Source organism: Dryobates pubescens, chromosome 26 (assembly GCF_014839835.1).
Source record: "Dryobates pubescens isolate bDryPub1 chromosome 26, bDryPub1.pri, whole genome shotgun sequence".
In the NCBI taxonomy this organism is placed as follows: domain Eukaryota; kingdom Metazoa; phylum Chordata; class Aves; order Piciformes; family Picidae; genus Dryobates; species Dryobates pubescens.
Window position 1 is genome coordinate 11,466,787 of NC_071637.1, and position 19,307 is coordinate 11,486,093.

At 43.3% G+C, this 19,307-nt stretch overlaps 1 protein-coding gene across 3 annotated transcripts in view; it reads left to right on the plus strand.

Annotated features, from left to right (window-relative positions):
- The window catches only part of PHACTR3 (phosphatase and actin regulator 3), a 111,775-nt gene that overhangs the window by 74,580 nt on the left and 17,888 nt on the right, over positions 1 to 19,307 (plus strand). For 2 of the 3 annotated variants that reach the window (XM_054173546.1, XM_054173549.1), the window contains exons 6-8: positions 40 to 304; positions 1,231 to 1,478; positions 6,488 to 6,641. In XM_054173546.1, the coding sequence (XP_054029521.1) occupies positions 40 to 304; positions 1,231 to 1,478; positions 6,488 to 6,641 (667 nt within the window). The remainder of the gene's footprint in view (positions 1 to 39; positions 305 to 1,230; positions 1,479 to 6,487; positions 6,642 to 19,307) is intronic. The other variant, XM_054173548.1, reaches the window with a different exon arrangement.

Genomic DNA, 19,307 nt, shown 5'->3' on the forward strand with positions numbered 1-19,307 from the left:
GTGCACTGCACAACATCTTACTCTCTTGTGTTTTGACAGCAGGAAGTGAGATAGATGACCCAGCCATGAAATCTCCTCCTTCCACCATCCTGAAGAATTATGTTATTGTTGGCTCCTCCCAAATCTCAGGACAAGCTGCCCTCTTCCATCCCTCTGGCCAGAAAAGTTCAGATCCCCATGTCAGAGGACAGGTAACAACGCCAACTGGTTCCCCTCACCTGGCTGCTGTCCACCTGCCTTTACCTCCCAGCAAAGTCATTGAAGAACTCCACAGGGCTTTGGCCACCAAACACCGTCAGGACAGGTACCTCCAGCCTCTTGGCTATATGGGTGCATGAGGAGACTCATTCCATCAAATTTTTCTTGGTCAGTGTTCCTACCCTGTCATTATTTTATTTACTCCTACAGCTGGGGCTTGTTTGTGTCACTACTTTGAACATCCATCCGTGGTTAAAGTGCTAAACTTGGCAGTTACTTCAAAGTATGTTCTTCCTTTCAAAAGAGGCTACTTTGACATGGTAGTAGGTCTTCAAACCAGTAGAATCATTTGATAATCCTTGACCTATTTAAAAAAAAAGTCTCCTCACAGATACCAAGTTATAGTAGCTAAGATAAATCGGGCTCTGAATATCAGTGCTCTCCATATAAGAAATGCTGCTGTTTCAGTATATGTCTGCAGGCCTATACATGAGCATATCCATTTTTAATACAAATACTCATGTGGAAACACTTTGGGTACTTTGGTTTTTATTATAAGCCTTCCTGTGTGTTCAAGAGGGACAGAGATAACCTTTGCCATCGTAGAGCTTTGGAGCTAAGCTGGTAACATTTCTCAGTTACATACAGCTATTGTCATGGGGAATAGTTCAATATGGTTTTATTTCCAGGCCCTGGTAAACCTTTGACATGATCATAAAATATCAGAATGGTAAGACCTCATGCCATGCATGTTTTACATTAGAAGGACATGCTGTGTGGGAGTTGTTTAAATCAATACAATACAGCATGTGGCTATATATCAAAGAAATGCATTAGTCACCACCCTTCTGTACCTTATTTTTATGACAGATAGGAAGGTCTTACGAATGCCATCTTGTGTTGTCTCATGTTGCACTCTCTGCCAGGCCTTTACAAGCTACAAGACATTCTGCTCGTTCTCATACAATGATACTCATACAAAGTTCTTGTTGTGGCAATAAAACAACTGGGTTGTACACCTTCCACCCACAGCTTCCATGGAAGAGAAAGCAAAGGCTCTCCAAAAAAGAGAGTGGATGTCCGTCCATCCAGAACATCGAGCATTGAGCGCAACAAAGAGAAGGAGAACTCGCTGGGTTACAGCAGTGACTCAGAAAACAAGCGGAACTCGGTTAAAGAGTCAGATGAGAACAAGGAAAACATGATCATGAACTCAGAGCTGAAGGAAGACTCTGTTTTTTATCAGGACGAGGAAGTTTTGAATGACTCTGTCATTTCTGGTAAGGAAAGTCACTTAATACATTACAAAGAAACACTGTCATAGCTTGCAACAGATAATATTGAGTGGTGAAAATTCCTCACAGATACTATTGAGCAGTGAAAATTCCTTCATTGTCACATCAGCTTTTTAAAGGAACCCTGGTGAAAAGCTAAAGTTAGTTTGAGTCATAGTGACTGTGATCATGCCTGTGTTGGTAGGTACTGCATACTGAGGTGATGTTTAGAGTTACATGGATAAGTCAGTGTATCTATATGCTTTACACTTGCAGGTACTTACTGTACCTTTTGTATTACTATATCTGAGTGGCATCACTTGCAGAGACATCTCACTGTCAGCAGGCAAAACTGACGGTATACCTGGTGTCAGTGGTGGGGATGTTTTGGAAGCACCCCATTTCAGGACTATTATTTCAGTGCAGTGATAGTATAGTGGGAAGACTAAGGAGGCTGCCATGGACAGGTCCTGGGCAAGTTGGGAAGCCCAGCTGTCTAACACAAGTCCTGGGGTGGAGTGGTGTAACTTCAGCCCCCAAGGAGACAACAGCTGTGTGCATGTGACTGCTGTCCTGTGACTCAGTGCAAGCTGGGACATAAGCAAGGCATTTCTGGTCTTGACACTGGGTGGCACTGCTTGTGCCAGTATTCATCCAAATGTACCTGTTTGAGAGGAAAGAGAAACATAGTAATGACAGGGGCAGCACCAGAGCAATTCCCTGAAAAGATCCAGATTCTTTCTGATTTAAAAAACTGGTTTGCAAGTTGGGAAATAAAACTATCCATTAATTCAAAGGTGCCTTACAATCAGTATACTGCCTTAGTACATCACCAGCTTTGTCAGTGTCACTGCAGTGCAGAACAGTGTAATGGCCTTGTGGTTACACGGAGATTGGTACAGGTCACAGATAATTGCAAAAAGTGAAGAAGCCTACCTTGGCTTTCCCCCTGCTCAATAAATTATTCTCTGAAGCCTCTAAAACCACAAGGCACGACACTAATCTTGTGGTTTTGCTTAAAAAATAACCTAACTAGCATATAGCCCACAACTGATAACTAGTGCAAGCGAGGTCTTTCCACCAGCATGTGCTATTAAGGTTACCTTTTGCTTGATAGAAACAAACATACACGAAATGAAATGTTATGATTCAGCTGAACTAAACCAGGAACTTCTGTCAGGAAGCTGCAGACCAAGCATAAGAAGGGTGTGAATTTTCAAACTTTCTTACTGACTTAGGTGAGCTGCCATAAATTGTGAAACAAGACATAGCCAAGATCCTGCCTGAGATAGCTTGGTCTGGCATTGAGCATGCCTTTTTGACCAACAAAAATAACCCTTAGTAAGCAAATACTTAAAGCAGGAGTATTCATAGGCTCATTTTCTACTGAGATAGTGGTCAGGAAGGAATTTGCCTCAGGGTGCTGGAAATGGATGTGGGAGAAAACAGTTTGGGGCTTTATTTCCTCTTTGTTCTCAGGTTTTGTTTATTTGCTATTAATTCTGAAAAATATGGGTCTCTGCAGCAAGTGGAATAACAGGACTGGCCATCAATGGGCTGGTCAATGTGCAAACATGAATTAGAGAGTGTTTCCCAGATTGTCTTCCTGAAGTGGGGAACATTATCTCCTTCTTTTCACTTCTCAGGCAGGTATTATATTACAGGCATTAAGACAATTGATCAGGCATGAGGAATGGCTTCTCAGACTAGATCAGCTTAATCCAGATCTCTGGCATTTCTGTTTGGTGAAATACCCTAAAGATTAATCAGTTCCCAGTGCATATGGACCATGGGAGTGTCTATAGCATAAGCCTTTTAGAAATCCAAGCATCTGGATGCACAGCTTATCCTGAGTGGGTTATATGCTCTCCACTTTTCTAATACAACAGCAGGATTTGGGTTAAAGTTGAGATTTTTCAGATATGATTTGTGGTTTTAATTTCACAAAGTAGTAGAGTCCTTCTAAGTGTGCAGCAGAGCAGCCTGGGAGCAGTCAAGGCCCTGAAGAGCAGCTTCATTTTACTTTGTTTCAAGCAAAATATTGCATTGTTTGTCTCACTTTGAAATACAAGCCTCTAGGGCAGACACTGAGCTAGCTTAAGCCAATGTCTTCACATTAGCTTCAAAATCTGACTTCTTGCCAGAAGTTCCTGCCTTTTTACCTGCAGAGCATCAGTTTCAGCTGGCCTTCAGTCAGATGATGGACAGCAGAAAATGAGCAGTGACCTCATGTGAGCAAATAATCACTGTGGTTCTAGCCCTTGTCCTCCTACAATTCAAAAATCACGTATAAAATGGTTTGACAACTAGTTTTATGACAACCTGAAGAGAGTAGGGATAGGCCTACATGCTCATACCTTAACTGACTCCAGTGAATAGGAGAATAACCATTTAGGCTGCATCTCCACAAAAAAAGGTATTTACTACACAAGTAGAGCTCCCTTATTTCCTTCTAAGCAGCTCTGGACAGAGATACGTGCATGTGCTGTATAATGTATACATGTAGTGCTTTTGGTGCGCCCAAGCTGCACTGAACTGCCTGCAAATTCACCCCAGAGACAGCCAGCACATGGGTACTATGTCTATCATGTTCTGGAGACGCCCAGCTTCATGTGCATGTGCAATCTCTCCACACAATCTCCTGCTGCGCCCAAGTTCCTCTTCCTGCCTGTTTAAAACTACCAGGTAAAAATGAGGACATGTTCAAGGATACCTGGGCGTTTGCTAGTCTCAAACTGCTTCAGATCATTTCCAGAAGGAATTCTGTTGGTTCCTGTGCTGTATAGGTCGAGCACTGCAAATGCCCACTCCCAGTGTGGTGGAGCCTTGAAAAACCTTGAGGGTCCCAAGTCTTTGTCTTCACGAGCCAAACGTTTCTGATGAAGTCATATATTCAGTCAGCAGAAGGCTCTGTGTGGCATCAGCCAAATCACTTCACTTCTTTACCCATCTGTTAAATGTATATCTACTACTTCACAGAGGGCTGTGTGGTTTAGTTTAATTAATGTTTGCAACAGACTTTGAAAGCATTAGGAGGAAAGTGCTAAACAAGGGCACAGTTTTGAGACTCTTAACTGGGGTTTTGAGCTGATTCTGGTTTTTCAGAACTTTAATTTTAGACAATTGCAGCTATCAAGAGACTTGTCCCTGCTCACACAGGGAGCTTGTGACTACTTTCTACCCATCTTCCTAAAATGTGTGTGTGGGTGTTATATAGACTCCTCCCCTCTGCATAAAGAAATTCAAGATCATAATAATAATGTAGGTCCACAGATCCCTAGCAAACATAAACCTTGTTATTTAGGAGTGAGAATCTATTTAAAATTTAGAATCTTGGCAACCTCCAGAGCATCCTTTAAAAAACAGACTTTAATCCTATCTCAAATGCCAAACAAAAATACCAATTAAATGTCATTTTCTGTAAAAGTGAGGTGACCTTTTCTAGAAAAGGCCAAGTATTAAATAATAAAAAGAAATCCTTTTAAGTAAAAAGGAACCAAACCAAAATAACCTCCACTTACACACCACACTCCCAAGATAAAGCAAATACAGAGATTTAACTGTAGTTCCTGTTTACCTGGCAACAGCTAACAACCATCTGACTGGTGCTACTCAGCAATGGTAATTTTCAGACTCTGCTGAATCCCTGGACTGGACACTGGCAAAGCCAGTATGGCACAGCAGAGGCGTGCAGGGATCTGGTGAAAATTTACCTGCTTACACCCCACCTGTTCCATGATTGCTAGAAGACTGCAGTCCTACCAGTATGACTCACAAGCTCACTGGTTTTAGTATTTCATTATTCTCTTCCCCTCATCATAAGCAAGCTACCCCTCATCTAATATAGACATCAGCTCAGACTTTCAGTCTGCATTTGAAAAGAAAGATGTGTACCTTTCCAAACACATGGCAAAATGGTTTTATAAGCTCAGGAGTCGCATTTTCATTTGTTTAGCCTGCTGACATCTAAAGGGTTACACCAGAGATGCAGGAGCACCTACACTCAAATGCATTTCCCTCCAATAAGAATAAAAGATGTTTCTAATGTCAGCAGAAGGGCAGCATCAAGGACTGAACATCCAGAACACTGAAGTAGACTCCTACTCAAAACTGTTCTCCTATAAACAGTTCTTTTATAATGGCAATGGTTTAGGTTGCATGGCTTGATGGGAAACAAGTGTTACTGTATTTTTACAATGAGCACAATAGGTCATGCAGTCACAATAAGTATCTGTGTCTCTTATTGCCTACACCCCCAATTAAATTGCCATAAAATCTGGCCTTTTCTTTCATTCCTTGGAATATTTGCCCCTGCTCTCTGCAGAGGGAAAGGCCCAGTGTCAACAGTATAGTACTGATTGCTAAATGAAAGTCTCTTCTGACACTGTCACTCTGGACAGGATGCAGACATACATAACAGCTTACATTTAGTGTTAGAATTACACAGAGTGTCTGATCACAACTCTGATTTCTAATTTCTAATGCCAGAAAACTAGAATGACACTTAATATGTATATGATTATATATCTACCTGTGTATGTGTGTGCACATATATACATGCATGCCAAGCAACACCTTTGATTGTTTCAATTACCATTATCTATTCCTGGTTATACCTGCTGACCCAGAGAGGAAGGTGTACTCCTGCTGCTGAGCGACTGAGTCACTAAATAGTCAGGAACTGGAGATGTCTCTGGGCTCTGTGGGTGCTCAGAGGACTAAGACAGGACTCACAGCTTTTGACTTCTAAACCAGTGATGTGAATTGTGTCTCAGCTGCATATAATTTTCACCTGAGAGCACTGCTTGGATAACAAAGATAACAGAGGAATATGATCCTTCTGCATTTGTAAGCAGTTTTCCCTTCACAACTGCCGTGCTTGCTTACATTAATGTGTACAGCTGCTCATTGCACACTATCACAGATCACTGTCACTGTAGGTTTCCTGCACTTCCAATGTTCATGTTTCATCTGCAGGAACTGTCTAATAGCTTTCTTTTCAATGTATGTCCCAGGTACTTTGCCAAGAAAATGCAAGAAAGAACTGCTGGCTGTAAAACTACGAAACAGACCAAGTAAGCAGGAGCTGGAAGACAGGAATATTTTTCCAAGGAGAACAGATGAGGAAAGACAGGAAATCCGTCAGCAAATTGAAATGAAACTCTCAAAGTAAGTCTATCTAAGAAGAGGGAGTAACCTCCCTTTACAATGGAGCATCCTCTGGGTACTGTCAGATGAGACACTGTCACACACCCCCAAGCCCATTTCCTGCAGTGATTCATGCACAAGCCAATATAACATATTTTCAGTTGTCAGTCAGCCACATAAAAAATTCAAAAACCTCAACTCCCTCTGCAGTCAGGATTCCCTTCATTTCAATAGAAGACAAGACAGAAGTGGGACAGAATTCTGCCAAATCTGCCTGCAGCCCCAATATCCTGAGGTCCTCCAGAAAGGCTAGTTCTTTAACAAAAGTAAGAATATAATTATTTATGAAGCTGATTTTGCTCTGTCAGCACTAGCTGAATGTAAGGATAAAGACAATGGTTATAGCTGCATGTTTACTTGAAAAAGGGGAAGGTGGTGTGTACATTGGTGGCTGTATTTCTGCTTTAAGGAAGAAGCAACTTCAGCAGCATTGCCCTCAGATGGGTAAGGTGTTTGTGTAAGTCCAGCTGCAGGGACAGCAGGGATGGTCTGCTTTTAATCAGTAACCAGGGCAACAGGGTAGAGCTCTGAGAGAAGCAGCCTTACTGTGGTGTGTAGCCTGAAGCAAAGATTTAAGGTTACTGTGAGGCTCAGACTACAGCATTTGGTTTTTGTGTGTGTTTTTTTAGAAGCTACATTTGGATATCTGCAAACATGAATATTTCAGATGAGACAAAGTGGATTGTTAAATAAGCTGTGCTGTGCCTGCCCACACTGGGACAGTGAACACTGCTCACAGCCAAAATGCTTGGAATCAAATTGAGAAACATGACTACAAGTTCATTTTCAAAGCTTATTAAATATTAAATATCTCAAGCCTTTCCTGAAAGAAATGTTTATTGATATTTAGACTAGCTCATTCATGTGTGTGCATTTGATTAAACTTTACCTCAGGGAGCAGGGGATGAGAAGCATGCATTTGGATTAGAACACCAGTCCTGATGGAACAGAGTTTACAGAGGAAAAATCACTGCCATCACCACACTTGCTCTCAGCTAAGAAATGAGCTACTGAGTGAATGTGGATGAGATTTTGGGTGTGCTTCGTGATGTTCATGCAACTTTGGAGATGGGGCTTCGTCCTGCAGTCCTGGTGATTCCTGGTTTTCCTCTCAAAGCGGAATGGTGCATTGTGCCAGTGACTGCACAATACAGAGCACATGCCAGTCTCCATCACAAAACACACATGTATCCCTTAGCAGTAGAAAATATCACTTTACCATTTATGTTAAATTCCAAGAGTTACTGAGAGAGTAAATCATACTAATATCCATTGTCTTAGGAAGGAAAGTATCATGGACTTTGACCATGGCCTTGATCATCCTGACCTTGCTAGCCTTATGTATTCATTTCAGTGAAATATTTCAAGCTGCACTCCAATACTGTTAATTTCATCATTTTGACCAGTCAGTTGCTTGTGAAATGTCTTCAGAGGCTAGGAGCCTGATGTCTAATACACAAAAAAAGGGTTTCCATCCCACTGCATCCCTAAATCCAAGTTTGACCATCACAGAGTATTCACTGAGAAGCTTATCTCATATCCAGCCACACCTCACATTGCTGAAATGAGTAGAAGGTCACAGCAATTTTCAATACAGCCTGACTTCTTGTTGTGGGAAAAGTCTAACAGAATTGCAGCTTCAGGTTGTACAACTACAGGCTCGATTCCTTTCTTTTCATTAATCATTTACCTTGCTTAATAGTGAAGCTATAGAATTCTTTTAAAGGCAGCATACCTGAAGTCATGTCAGTACAGGACTTAAAAAGGAAACCTCTGCTGGTGGGGAAAAGGGCTGGTCATGATGCTTCCACACTGTCTGCTCTGATCTTATGGAGCAAGCTGTGGTGCAGGCCATTAGTCTCATTGGTGATGTCTTGAAGATGGCTAAAAGCCATCTTTGTTCCACGTGCTGGAAGCCAGGCTTTCATTTAGCTCTTCTTCCTGGAACGTGGAAGATTCAGCACATCTCAGGAACAGACGGCACAGAGATTGTTGGAATAGCCAGGAATGGCAAAACAGATTGGAAGCAATCTCCCACACAACTTCCAGCACATATGTGAACTGGCAGAGCTTAGCTCAGCTCTTAACTCATCCACCAAAATAGAACATGACCGTGCAAACAAGCTCACGCAGGTGGTGGGTGCATGCGGGAAAATATTTACAGAAGCACAGAATCACAGAGTATATCCAGTTGGAAGAGACCTCAAAGATCATCCAGTCCAACCCTTGACCCAGCACTGAAGGTCAACACTAGACCATGTCCCTAAGGGCCAGGTCCACACATCGCTTGAACACCCCCAGGGATGGTGACTCCAGCACTGCCCTGGGCAGACCATTCCAATGTTTGGTAACCCGTTCAGTGAGGAAGCATTTCTTAATATCCAGCCTAAACCTCCCCTATTGCAGCTTGTAACCATTTCCTCTAGTCCTTTTGCTACACCAGAAAAAGCAAGTATGTGTCAAAAAGGAAAAGAATAATAAAAGCAAAATTGGGTACTCTTCAAGGCTAAAGAGTCAAAGCCCTAGAGGTATGCCTTTGGAGTTTCTAACTAGGACCAGCTAGGTCTCACGCCACAAAACCCAGGCCCCCCCATAGCCCCCACTCAGAGCAAAACCTGATTGTAATATGGAAATGTAACCATGCTGGGAAGAGTGAAATTCTTGGATGAGATTTTGAAGTCTTCATTCTTTTTACTGGTACTTGTGCAGCATAATCTCTTTGTGACAACTTGGAAATGAATAGCTAAGGAATGTATGGGATCCAACTGAAATGTCTATTCACTGCATGATTTTGCCACTACATATGCAGAGAAGAGCATATTGCTGCTGCTGCAGGAGTAACACTTTGATCACAGCAAAGGGACTTGCCAGCTCAGTTATGAATCCACATGTACTCACCATCAGGCTACAGGCCTGTACTTCAGCACAAAACAATAATCTGTGCGCAGAGCAGTGAGTAATTACTCAATGGCTGTCTGCATAAGAATGGCAAGGAAGCAGGCAGTTGTTTTCAACACCAATATTTTTCAGCACTTCTGCAGTGATTTGAAAGTCTACAGCTGTCTAGCAAATTGCCTCAGTCCCACAGGTAACACAGCCTAGCTCTGTACTCTGGAGGGAAAGCTGTGCTGATGTATATAATGTGAAAAGTATAGCAAATAATGGTGCCTACGGAGCTTCAAAAATGGGGAAACAAAAGAATAAAGGTCTCTTACAAGCACCACATTTTTAAGTGGTTCTGATTTTAATTTCAAAGACAGTTATGAATCTGCTGAGAAAACCAACTCTCTGCTATTGTGCTGACGAGTGTTTATGCAGTCAAAGCAAACCCCTGATTTTTCTTCACTTTCCCACTCATTCCATCTCGAAAGACAGACCAAGAAATTCTAGTTTATCTTTTGGGCCAGGCTCTACTTTTACAGAAGTGCAAGTCCACTGACTTCAGAGTTGTTATTGACTGCCAGCAGTACGAGTACAAATTCAAGAGTTCATTTATGTGCATTGCTGCTTCTGAAAAGTGTAGTTCCCATACTTCCTGCGCTCAGCCGATTCAGTCTACCACTTGTTGCCGTGGAAACATGCACGTCGCCCTCATCCTCCATCCAAAATGGCAGTATTCCACTTTCCCCAGATTCCTTTTCCAGGAGCGTTTCTCTTGCTAATTCAAACATCCCCAGTGCCCCAGGCCGTGATGTGTACTTGCAATATTCTACTGTGAATTATGCAGCAGGGCTCCCAACAGGTCGTGGTTCCCATTATTATGTGTTCGGAGTGCAGATAATAAGTCCTCAATGGAATTCGGTGAATTGAGAGCTGTTTGTGTCTAGAGGCAGCAGAGACATTTGCAAGTACAATTATTTGCAATACCTGTTTTCTGCCTTACAGACTCACTGTGTTCTAGAAGGAGTTTAAGATGAAAACTGGTGGAGCAAAATAGGTGCTAGACCATAATGTGACAGAGGGAAATGTTATCTAATTAACTTTGATATCTGACTGTTTAGATAATTAATGTTTGAACTGCCTGGGTTCCTGGTACTTCTCAAGTATGCCTTGTACAAGCTCAGTTAAAGACATTCCATTATTACTTAGTGTTTCAATGAATTCCTGGAAAAGATGATACTTGCAATTTTGACTTCATGTCCTCTTTTGCCTCCCTGGATATTTGCATAAGTAGAAATGATTCATTAAGTGAGACTTAAAAGACTATGGAGTCAGGAATTCAGATACAGAAATGCGGGCATCAAAGGAGTTAACTAGGAAGAATGATGGTTTTGTGGGCACAGAGCAGAACCAAAACTCGAGCACCTGAACCTGATCTTTGCCACATTGAAAATCTTGGCATGGGTGAGGGAGTCATGCTGGGGCAAGGCTTCTTGACAGTGTCAAGTGGAAAGCAAAACAAAGATTCACTACTTTACCGCATCTGGGATTCTGTAGTTCTAGGCCTGCCCTGGGGTTCTTGGGAAGGTGTTTTTGAATTGACTTGCCCAGAAACTGCAGACATAGCTAAATGCACCCCCAGTTTAGACCCTGGTTTGTACCTCAGCTTTATGTAGCAGAGCGTGAAGTTCACAGTGCTGCTGGAGACAGAACAATACCAAGGAAACAGCACTTCAGATTTGCAGCCTAAAAGCATAAAGCGTGAGAGTTCAGCACAGAGCAAGCATAAAGGAAAATTTTACCTACTGACATAACAAAAGCTGTGCCTGGTTTTCCCAGAACAACATGTCCACTGGTACTTCCCCCCAGAAATGCCTTAGTACAGCTTTGCTCACTGAAAAGAAGAGAAAGGACCTTGAGAGATTCAGCATGAAAAGGGATTGAATCCACAGAAGTTTGGGGGCTGTTTCATTTTGACCAAAAGGCCAGGGATACATCAGTAGCCATAACATAGAAAATAAGAAGATACTGAACTGAGCCCAGTTTGAAGACTAGCTTAAGTTCACCTGGAGGTGATGAAGGTTTTTTGATGAGGCTCTGAATGTGTTCAGACTCCCACTCAGTAAACTAGAAATCAAGGAGCTGCCCTGATTTCAAAAGGCTGGGAAGACTTGACACAGATTTATTCCAGAGAGAAAGGAGGGGCAGGCATGAAGAGCTGTCACCACTAATTAGCTGTGTACATTTAATGCATTTCATTCCTACTTGGCTGGAATCATGCAGGTAACCTTGCCACAGATGCTAAAAATAACCCCAGTGAGCACAGTGTGGGCGTCTGTGGAAGCCTCAGCTCCTCACAGGAGACAGGAGCTATATATAGAGCTCCAATTTAATTCTGTGGGCGTGTGTGTAAGCTGAGGGAGTCTCCCATTCTCCTTGCTCTGCACTAGACAGCAAGATGAGATGCTGGCAGCAGAGACCAGCCTGGGGGGTGCTGCATGTGGCTGCAGTATTTTATTAACAGCTTGCACAGTGCCCGAGTGCTTCTTAAACCTGGTGCTGTGTGAGGATTTGGGATGCTTTTCATGTTTTGTCCCTTTTCTGTTACAGGCTCAGCTTTTCGGGCTACCTAAAAAGAAAAAAAAAATGTGGAGGACACAGAGGAAAGGATGGGAAGAATGGGAGAGGTGCAAGTGATAGCTGAGGCTTTTTGGAGCAGCCTCCAGGCTTTAGATGTCTGGATCTGATAGACATTAGTATTTCCTATTCCCTTCCTTGGTGTCAGGCAGTGGCGCACAGTTGGAAAGCCTGTGATGTACCTGGTGACAGACAGCAGCACTGGCTTTACAGTCAAGGGGGCTGAGGTTTAGAGTAACTCTCAGCAGACACCCAGACAGTCTTCAAGGACAGAAAGCAGGAAGAAAGGGGGAAAACTCAAGTTTTGTTAACATCTCCAAGCAATGAATCAGTTTAGCTTCTTGTTTACAGGGCTTTCCAGGAAGCTGCAGCTCAAATACATGTATGAGAAGAGGTTCAAGTAATGTACATACCATACCTTGACTATCCTGTCCCATTATCTTAAAAACTGAAGAGCTCTTGGGAAAGGCAGCCTTAGCTCCCATTCAGGTATTACACTTGCAAAAATAGAATGAATTTCACCAGTGTGAATCTCTAATCAGCAAGTAACAAACCTAACTACTCTGAGCCTGTGATCAGAACAGGCCCTCTGGACAGAAGCTCTTAAACCAGAGGTGCTTGCTTGCTTCAGTAATGAAGCACAGTGCATGCACAATTAATTATGGAGCACCCTTATCAGCTCTGGGCAAGAGCTGTGATCTGCAGCTGAACCAGAAAGAGCAATTTGCTGTCTCAGACCAGCCCACAGCATGTTTGGCAAGAATTTGTGAGCACACTAATTAATTTATAAAGGGTTGCAACAAGAGGACTTAGTCCTGTGTGTTAGTTTTTGATTGGAACAATGTGCACCTGACTCAAAGCTGCTCACAGTGGGAGTTTCTATTGCTCAGGATTTAACAGACACGTCCTGTTAAAAAAGTTGGGTATTTTTTGTGCAGACGTGGGGAGGTGTCACTGCAGAGAGCAGTTACTTCTGCCTGGGGACAAGGAAAAGCTTCACATGAGTAGGACACAGCTGATGAGGGGTAGTCTTCTGGGACACTAACTCCTTGTATTGTTCTGTGCTATTTCTCTGGTTCCAGTACCAGGAATTCATAATCAGGCATGTTTTCCAGGCACAGCAAGGCAAGGGCAGCAGGTCAGTGCACAGCAGGGAAGGGAAGAGCAGAGCATCAGGTGTAAACACAGACAGGAATATCCAGGGCCTTTTCTGGGACACGGAATCAATTCCTCGAATAGGTCTTCTGGCATAAGTGGCACACCTGAAACCAGAATAAAAAAATCAGGGTTCAGAAAGCTGTAATGGATCACAAGAGAGCACAATTATGTAAATAAACATGCAGGAAAACTACTAAAGCCAGTATAATAAGGGGAAAAAATGTTTTAAGAAATCAGAGAGTACACATGTTGTGCCTGGAGATCTGGGCCCCAGCTCTGCACAGTGGCAAGCAGTCATAAACTAAAATGGAAATCCGCAGGAAGCCAGTAATGCTCTGTAATGCCTTACCTTACACTGGATTATGATTCAGGTCCTTAAGCTAGTTTGGATCTGCAGTACGAGTAATTACAGAAAGAAATAACTGTAATTTAATTTGCAGAGCTTAATCAATAAGGGACCAAAGTAAGCTGCTCTGGTTGTCACAGCCATTTGTGCTGCTTTATGACAACAACGTGACCAGAACAAGGTGCTGTAGCAGTTGTGAGCTACTGATAACCCAAGGGTTGAGCAGGGATTCAGGCATTCATGCTGGCAGCCCTCACCATTTGTGGGGATGGTGGCTGCATTACTAAGATTATTCAGGATGGGGTTTGGTTTTTTTTTTTTTTTTGTTTAGATCTGTTAATGAAATTCAGAAAAAAAGTGTTTTATGCACTGAAATCCAAGCACCGAATTCAAGATAGGATGGACACTGTGTCTGGAAGTGGAAGACTAGGAAGTGTCTGGAAGAATAGGAAGTGGTGTAAGCAAAATTTCCTCCAGAAAGGGGTTTTGCTGCATGTTTTTCAGTTTTAACAGACTCAGATTCAGACTTACCTCTTGAAAGCACCCAAGAACAAAGGAGAGGGGGGAGGAGTTTTGGTGTCGTGTTGCTTCCCCTGCCCGTACTCCTTTTAAACTTAACCAAATCTGTATGCAGACTGGATATAAATGTTTTTCACCATAACTGTTCCTGTGAGTTGCCTGCAGAATACCCAAGTAGACGGAATTCACTTCTCCCACAAAATCTGTAGCGTGGCTTTCATTTCAGGGAAGGGAAAAGCGAAAGCTTCCTTACTGTGCAGTGTCACATTTGCACACCATACTGGAGGGCATATGGCTGGTACCACCGCAGTACGTGATCGCTGATTTATGGGGCAGTGCTGTCAGATGAGTCATCTGCACCTTTGCATGAGGAATTTGAGCATATTTTTGGACTTTCTTCCAAGAACTGGCTCACCACATGCGATCCAAGGAAACTGCAATTCATACAGTGCAGTTGCTGGCCTTCCAAATTACTAGAGTTACTACAGTTTCCTCCTCCTGCAGCTCTAAGCACAACTTCTTTAGCTTGGCTCATTCAAGATCTTCATTCCCCTCATGAATCAGAGGCTTGGGCTTGCTGCTTTCATACGCAAAAACTGGGTCAGCCTAGTGCAGTTTCTACCTGTTTGAAATAACCTTAGAGAAGGTAAGTGGGGGGAAAAATGAAAGAAATAAATATTGAGAAATGGCGTTGGAGAAGGGGGGGAGGAAGGAGAGAAACCAAGTCAGAACAGAAGGTCCTTGTTTTTAATTAAACACTACTTAACAAATATTGTACAATTGGATTAATTATTAAAATGTACTTCCAGCTGAATATTTTTGATTCCATTGCCTGTGCCCACCAGGCAAGCTGCAGGTTTGTTTGTATAGCTTGGGAGCTACTTGGGTTAAACAGAGCACTGAAAGTTTCCTTCAGTATCTGTTTTTAAGGATAATTAGTTCATCCAAGTGGTCAGCACTTTTCCTTGACCTCCCCAGACTCTGGAGAGATTTTTCTTGTTTTGTTTTGTTTCCCCCCCCAGGGAAGCACTCTTATTTCATATATTTTCTTTAGCTGTTGCGTGTAACACACCAGAAGACAAACAAGGGCTCCCACATTTATCCATCCAAGCTCAACTATTTATCCAGTGAAATAAAAAAGAGCCCGAGGACCTCCTTCTGTTGAAAGCCCACTTACGCAGGGGACGGTGTGAAGGTAACTAGGAAAACACACCTGCTTGAAGAATCAGCATGTTGGTAAAATCTGACTCTCAAATTGCATTAGAAAGAAGTCACTTCTATCTAGTTAGTCCATTGGTGCACAAAGATGTGGCAGTTAAAACTATACAAAATAAAGCTTGGTCGAGAGACAAACACCAGAATGAAAACCTGAGCGCCTCGCTGCCAAAAGAAGGCCCTCAAAAATCATGGCTGCATGGCTCACAGATGAGCAGCCATTGTCATTTGCTTGAGATGATCATATTCATTAAGCAAATTAAATTTGGAAGGGCTACTTCATTAGTTTTTCAGAAATCGTGTTAAAAAAATATTAAAAGCCAGGATCTCAGAACAGTCTCTCCAGCTAGCAGCAAAGAGAGTGCTCTCTATTGCAAAGAGATCAGGCTAATTGTAGGTGTCTGCAAAAGCCATCTTCCAGCCAGGCTCCACTGCAGCCTTATTATTGTAATTAACACAGGGAGTGGCTGCAGCACTTGCAAATGCCACTCAACAAGGGAAAAAGCCTCCTTCTCAAGAAAAGGTTAAACAAACCAGTACTAACATGGTAAGGAGAGTTATAGGCATCATGCCACTGAGTTTAAAATGTTTTTGCAGCCTGTGTATGACATAAAGGAAAAACATAATAGTGAGAGACAGCTCTGTGAAGATACCCAAGATGATCAGAGCAGGAAGCGTGAGCTTAGCAGGGACTTCATGGTGGACTAGAAACCCACCACTTAAATGTAGCATTTGAGAGACTTGCTGTGCATCAGCAGCAAGGCAAAAAGCATGCTACAAAAGCTTAGAAAATGACTGTGTGATGGAGGTCATTAGCCTCTAGTCAAGGCCTGTTCTAGCGCTGATGAAGTCACTGTCACTTTAACTTGCTCTGCTTAGCTTATCCCTCTTCTAGCAGTCACTTAGCAGACAGACAGCAACTCCAAGGAGACATGGACGTGGTAAAAGAGAATCCTTCCCCAAGAGCACGGAGACCTCACACAAGTTTAGTGTCACAGCCTTGTATTTTGACAGTAAAAGACAGTGCATGTTGTATCACAACAAATCATAGCAGTAATGTCAAAGCTGAATGTTCAGGTCAATGAGAAATGCTACATAATTAAATTCTTCCATGTTATTCAGCTGAGCAACCCCCATACCAAAAGCTTAGACTGTTCTGTCCTGACTGAAATTAGTCAGCAATCTCTTATTGGATTTATACTACCATAACTAAATACAGGATTCTAAACAGAACTAGGGAGGGTCCCAAAAAGCTCTGGGGAATAGCAGACAACGGGAGGATGACATGTTTGCATTCAAATCCTCTCTGCATTTTCACGTAAGTTAGCCTGTCTGTAATGCTCAGTGCCAGGCTTTGTGGCATCAAGTAACAATCATACTCCTGACATAGCCCCATTTAGAAATACAGGAAAACAGAATCACTAAAATACCATTTGTGGTGGGAAAGTGAATCCCCTGGACATCTCCCAGTCTGGTTTTCCACACAAAACACATTGCCATGTTTTCCTTATCTGTGGCTCAGCAGCTGCTGCCACCAACAGAATTTTGGGGGGTTTGATCTTGGGGAACTTTCTATGGTGCTGTGTCCACTAGCAACAGATGGAGTACATCCTTTCCAGAGGGGGAGAAAGATCCTAGCACATGAGAATAGCCTATCCCACAAAGGAAAAAGGGATTTAGGAAGGGAGTTGGCATGACTCATTGACAGGGCTTTAAGCTAAATTTGTAGGGGTAAGGGGTTGAAACCAGTCCCCCCCGACAGGAGTCTGAGGGTGGTAAGTAGGAGTCAGGTGTGCTCAGGTGGCCAAGAAGGCCAATGGCATCCTGGCCTGTATCAGGAATAGTGTGGCCAGCAGAAGCAGGGAAGTCATTGTGCCCCTGTACTCAGCACTGGTTAGGCCACACCTTGAGTCCTGTGTCCGGTTCTGGCATCCTCAGTTTAGGAAAAATGTTGACTTGCTGGAACATGTCCAGAGAAGGGCAACAAAGCTGGGGAGGGGTTTGGAGCACAAGCCCTGTGAGGAGAGGCTGAGGGAGCTGGGGTTGCTTAGCCTGGAGAAGAGGAGGCTCAGGGGAGACCTTATTGCTCTCTGCAACTACCTGAAGGGAGGTTGTAGCCAGATGGGGGTTGGTCTCTTCTCCCAGGCAGCCAGCACCAGAACAAGAGGACACAGTCTCAAGCTGTGTCAGGGGAGGTTTAAGCTGGATGTTAGGAAGAAATTCTGTACAGAGAGTGATTACCTCTTGGAATGTGCTGCCCAGGGAGGTGGTGGAGTCACCATCACTGGAAGTGTTTAAGAAGAGACTGGATGAGGCAGTTGGTGCCATGGTTTAGTTGATCAGAGGGCGTTGGGTGATAGGTTGGACTTGATTTGGAAGGTCTTTTCCAACGTGGTTAGTTCTGTATTTCTGTATGAAGGGTAGGTATTCACTTGTCACAATGTCCCTTTCTCACTGTTTTTTTTTCTGTAGAGAAGCATGACTGAGATTTCCAAGCCAGCTTGAAACTTTTTTTTTCCCCTCTGCATTTACTATCATGAAACATAACCACAGTGGAGAAGATGCAGTCTTTTTCTGTCTGTCCTTTATGACATTTGTCTCGTGATTCATAAGTGACTCTCACTTTCCAACCTGCCCCTATTCCTGAAGGCTTCCTGTTCAGAGTTGATTGATAAGTGAATGCATTTTCCAGATACGCTTTATTGCTTTTTTACCTCCTTTCTTTCCTTATTTCTGAAAAGAAGCAGTGAGGGGGAAGAAATGGTCTGTAAATGAGGCACAAAGGCAGAGATTTATTGAATGAGAGCAGACTCAAGGGCCCTCCAGGTAAAAATAGGGCAATTAGCATAATATCATATGACTAAACAGCTCCTGTTCCTCCACCACCACCATTTTTGCATCCGTGCCAGAGCTGGGGGCAAGACCCTCACCAGCCAAGATACTACACAGAGGAGCTCAGCCCCAGTAAGGAGGCCCAGCTAGCACCCATGGATGATAGTAGAGGGACCATCAAAGTTCTTCCTACCTAACCGGGGGGCCACCAGGCCCCCCGGCCTTTGTTGTCACCACCACCATCACCCAGTGTGCAGCATGGGCACTCACCAGTGATGAGAGGAGGATCCCTCAGCCCAGATGGGCTCAGTTTGGGGCTTCTGCCGTTCCTGGAGGCGATTAAAAAGGGGAGTGGGTGGGGAAGGCAAAGTGGTCACACCTGGGGTGGGAGGAGACTCCAACAGAGCCCAGGTGCTCTGTGTTTGGGGTTAAAATGGGATGGGTGAGGGACAGGTAATGATAGGACATGGGGGAATGGAAAAAAAAATAGAAATGGGTAGATTCAGATTGGATGTTAGGAAGAAATTCTTCACCATGAGGGTGGTGAGACACAGGAATGGTTTGCCCAGGGAGGTGGTAGAAGGCTCATCCTTGGGGGTTTTTAAGGCCAGGCTGGATGTGGCTCTGGGCAACCTGATCTAGTGTGAGGTGTCCCTGCCCATAGCAGGGGGGTTGGAACTGGATGATCCTTGAGGTCCCCTCCAACCCCAACAATTCTAAAACAATTTTGCAGTTTAGGCTGGATGTTAGGAAGAAATTCTTCTCAGCAAGATTGATTTGCCATTGGAATGGGCTGCTTAGGGAGGTGGTGGAGTCACTGTCTGTGGAAGTGTTTAAAATATGATTGGATGAGGCACTTAGTACCATGGTTTAGTTGATTAGATGGTGTTGGGTGATAGGTTGGACTTGATGATCATGAAGGTCTTTTCCAACATGGTTAATTCTGTGATTCTGTACAATAGGGATAACCATACAGACCAGCTTTGCAGAGCACTGTGAGATCTGCTGGTGGAGTAACTACAAAATTATTCCTGTTGTGA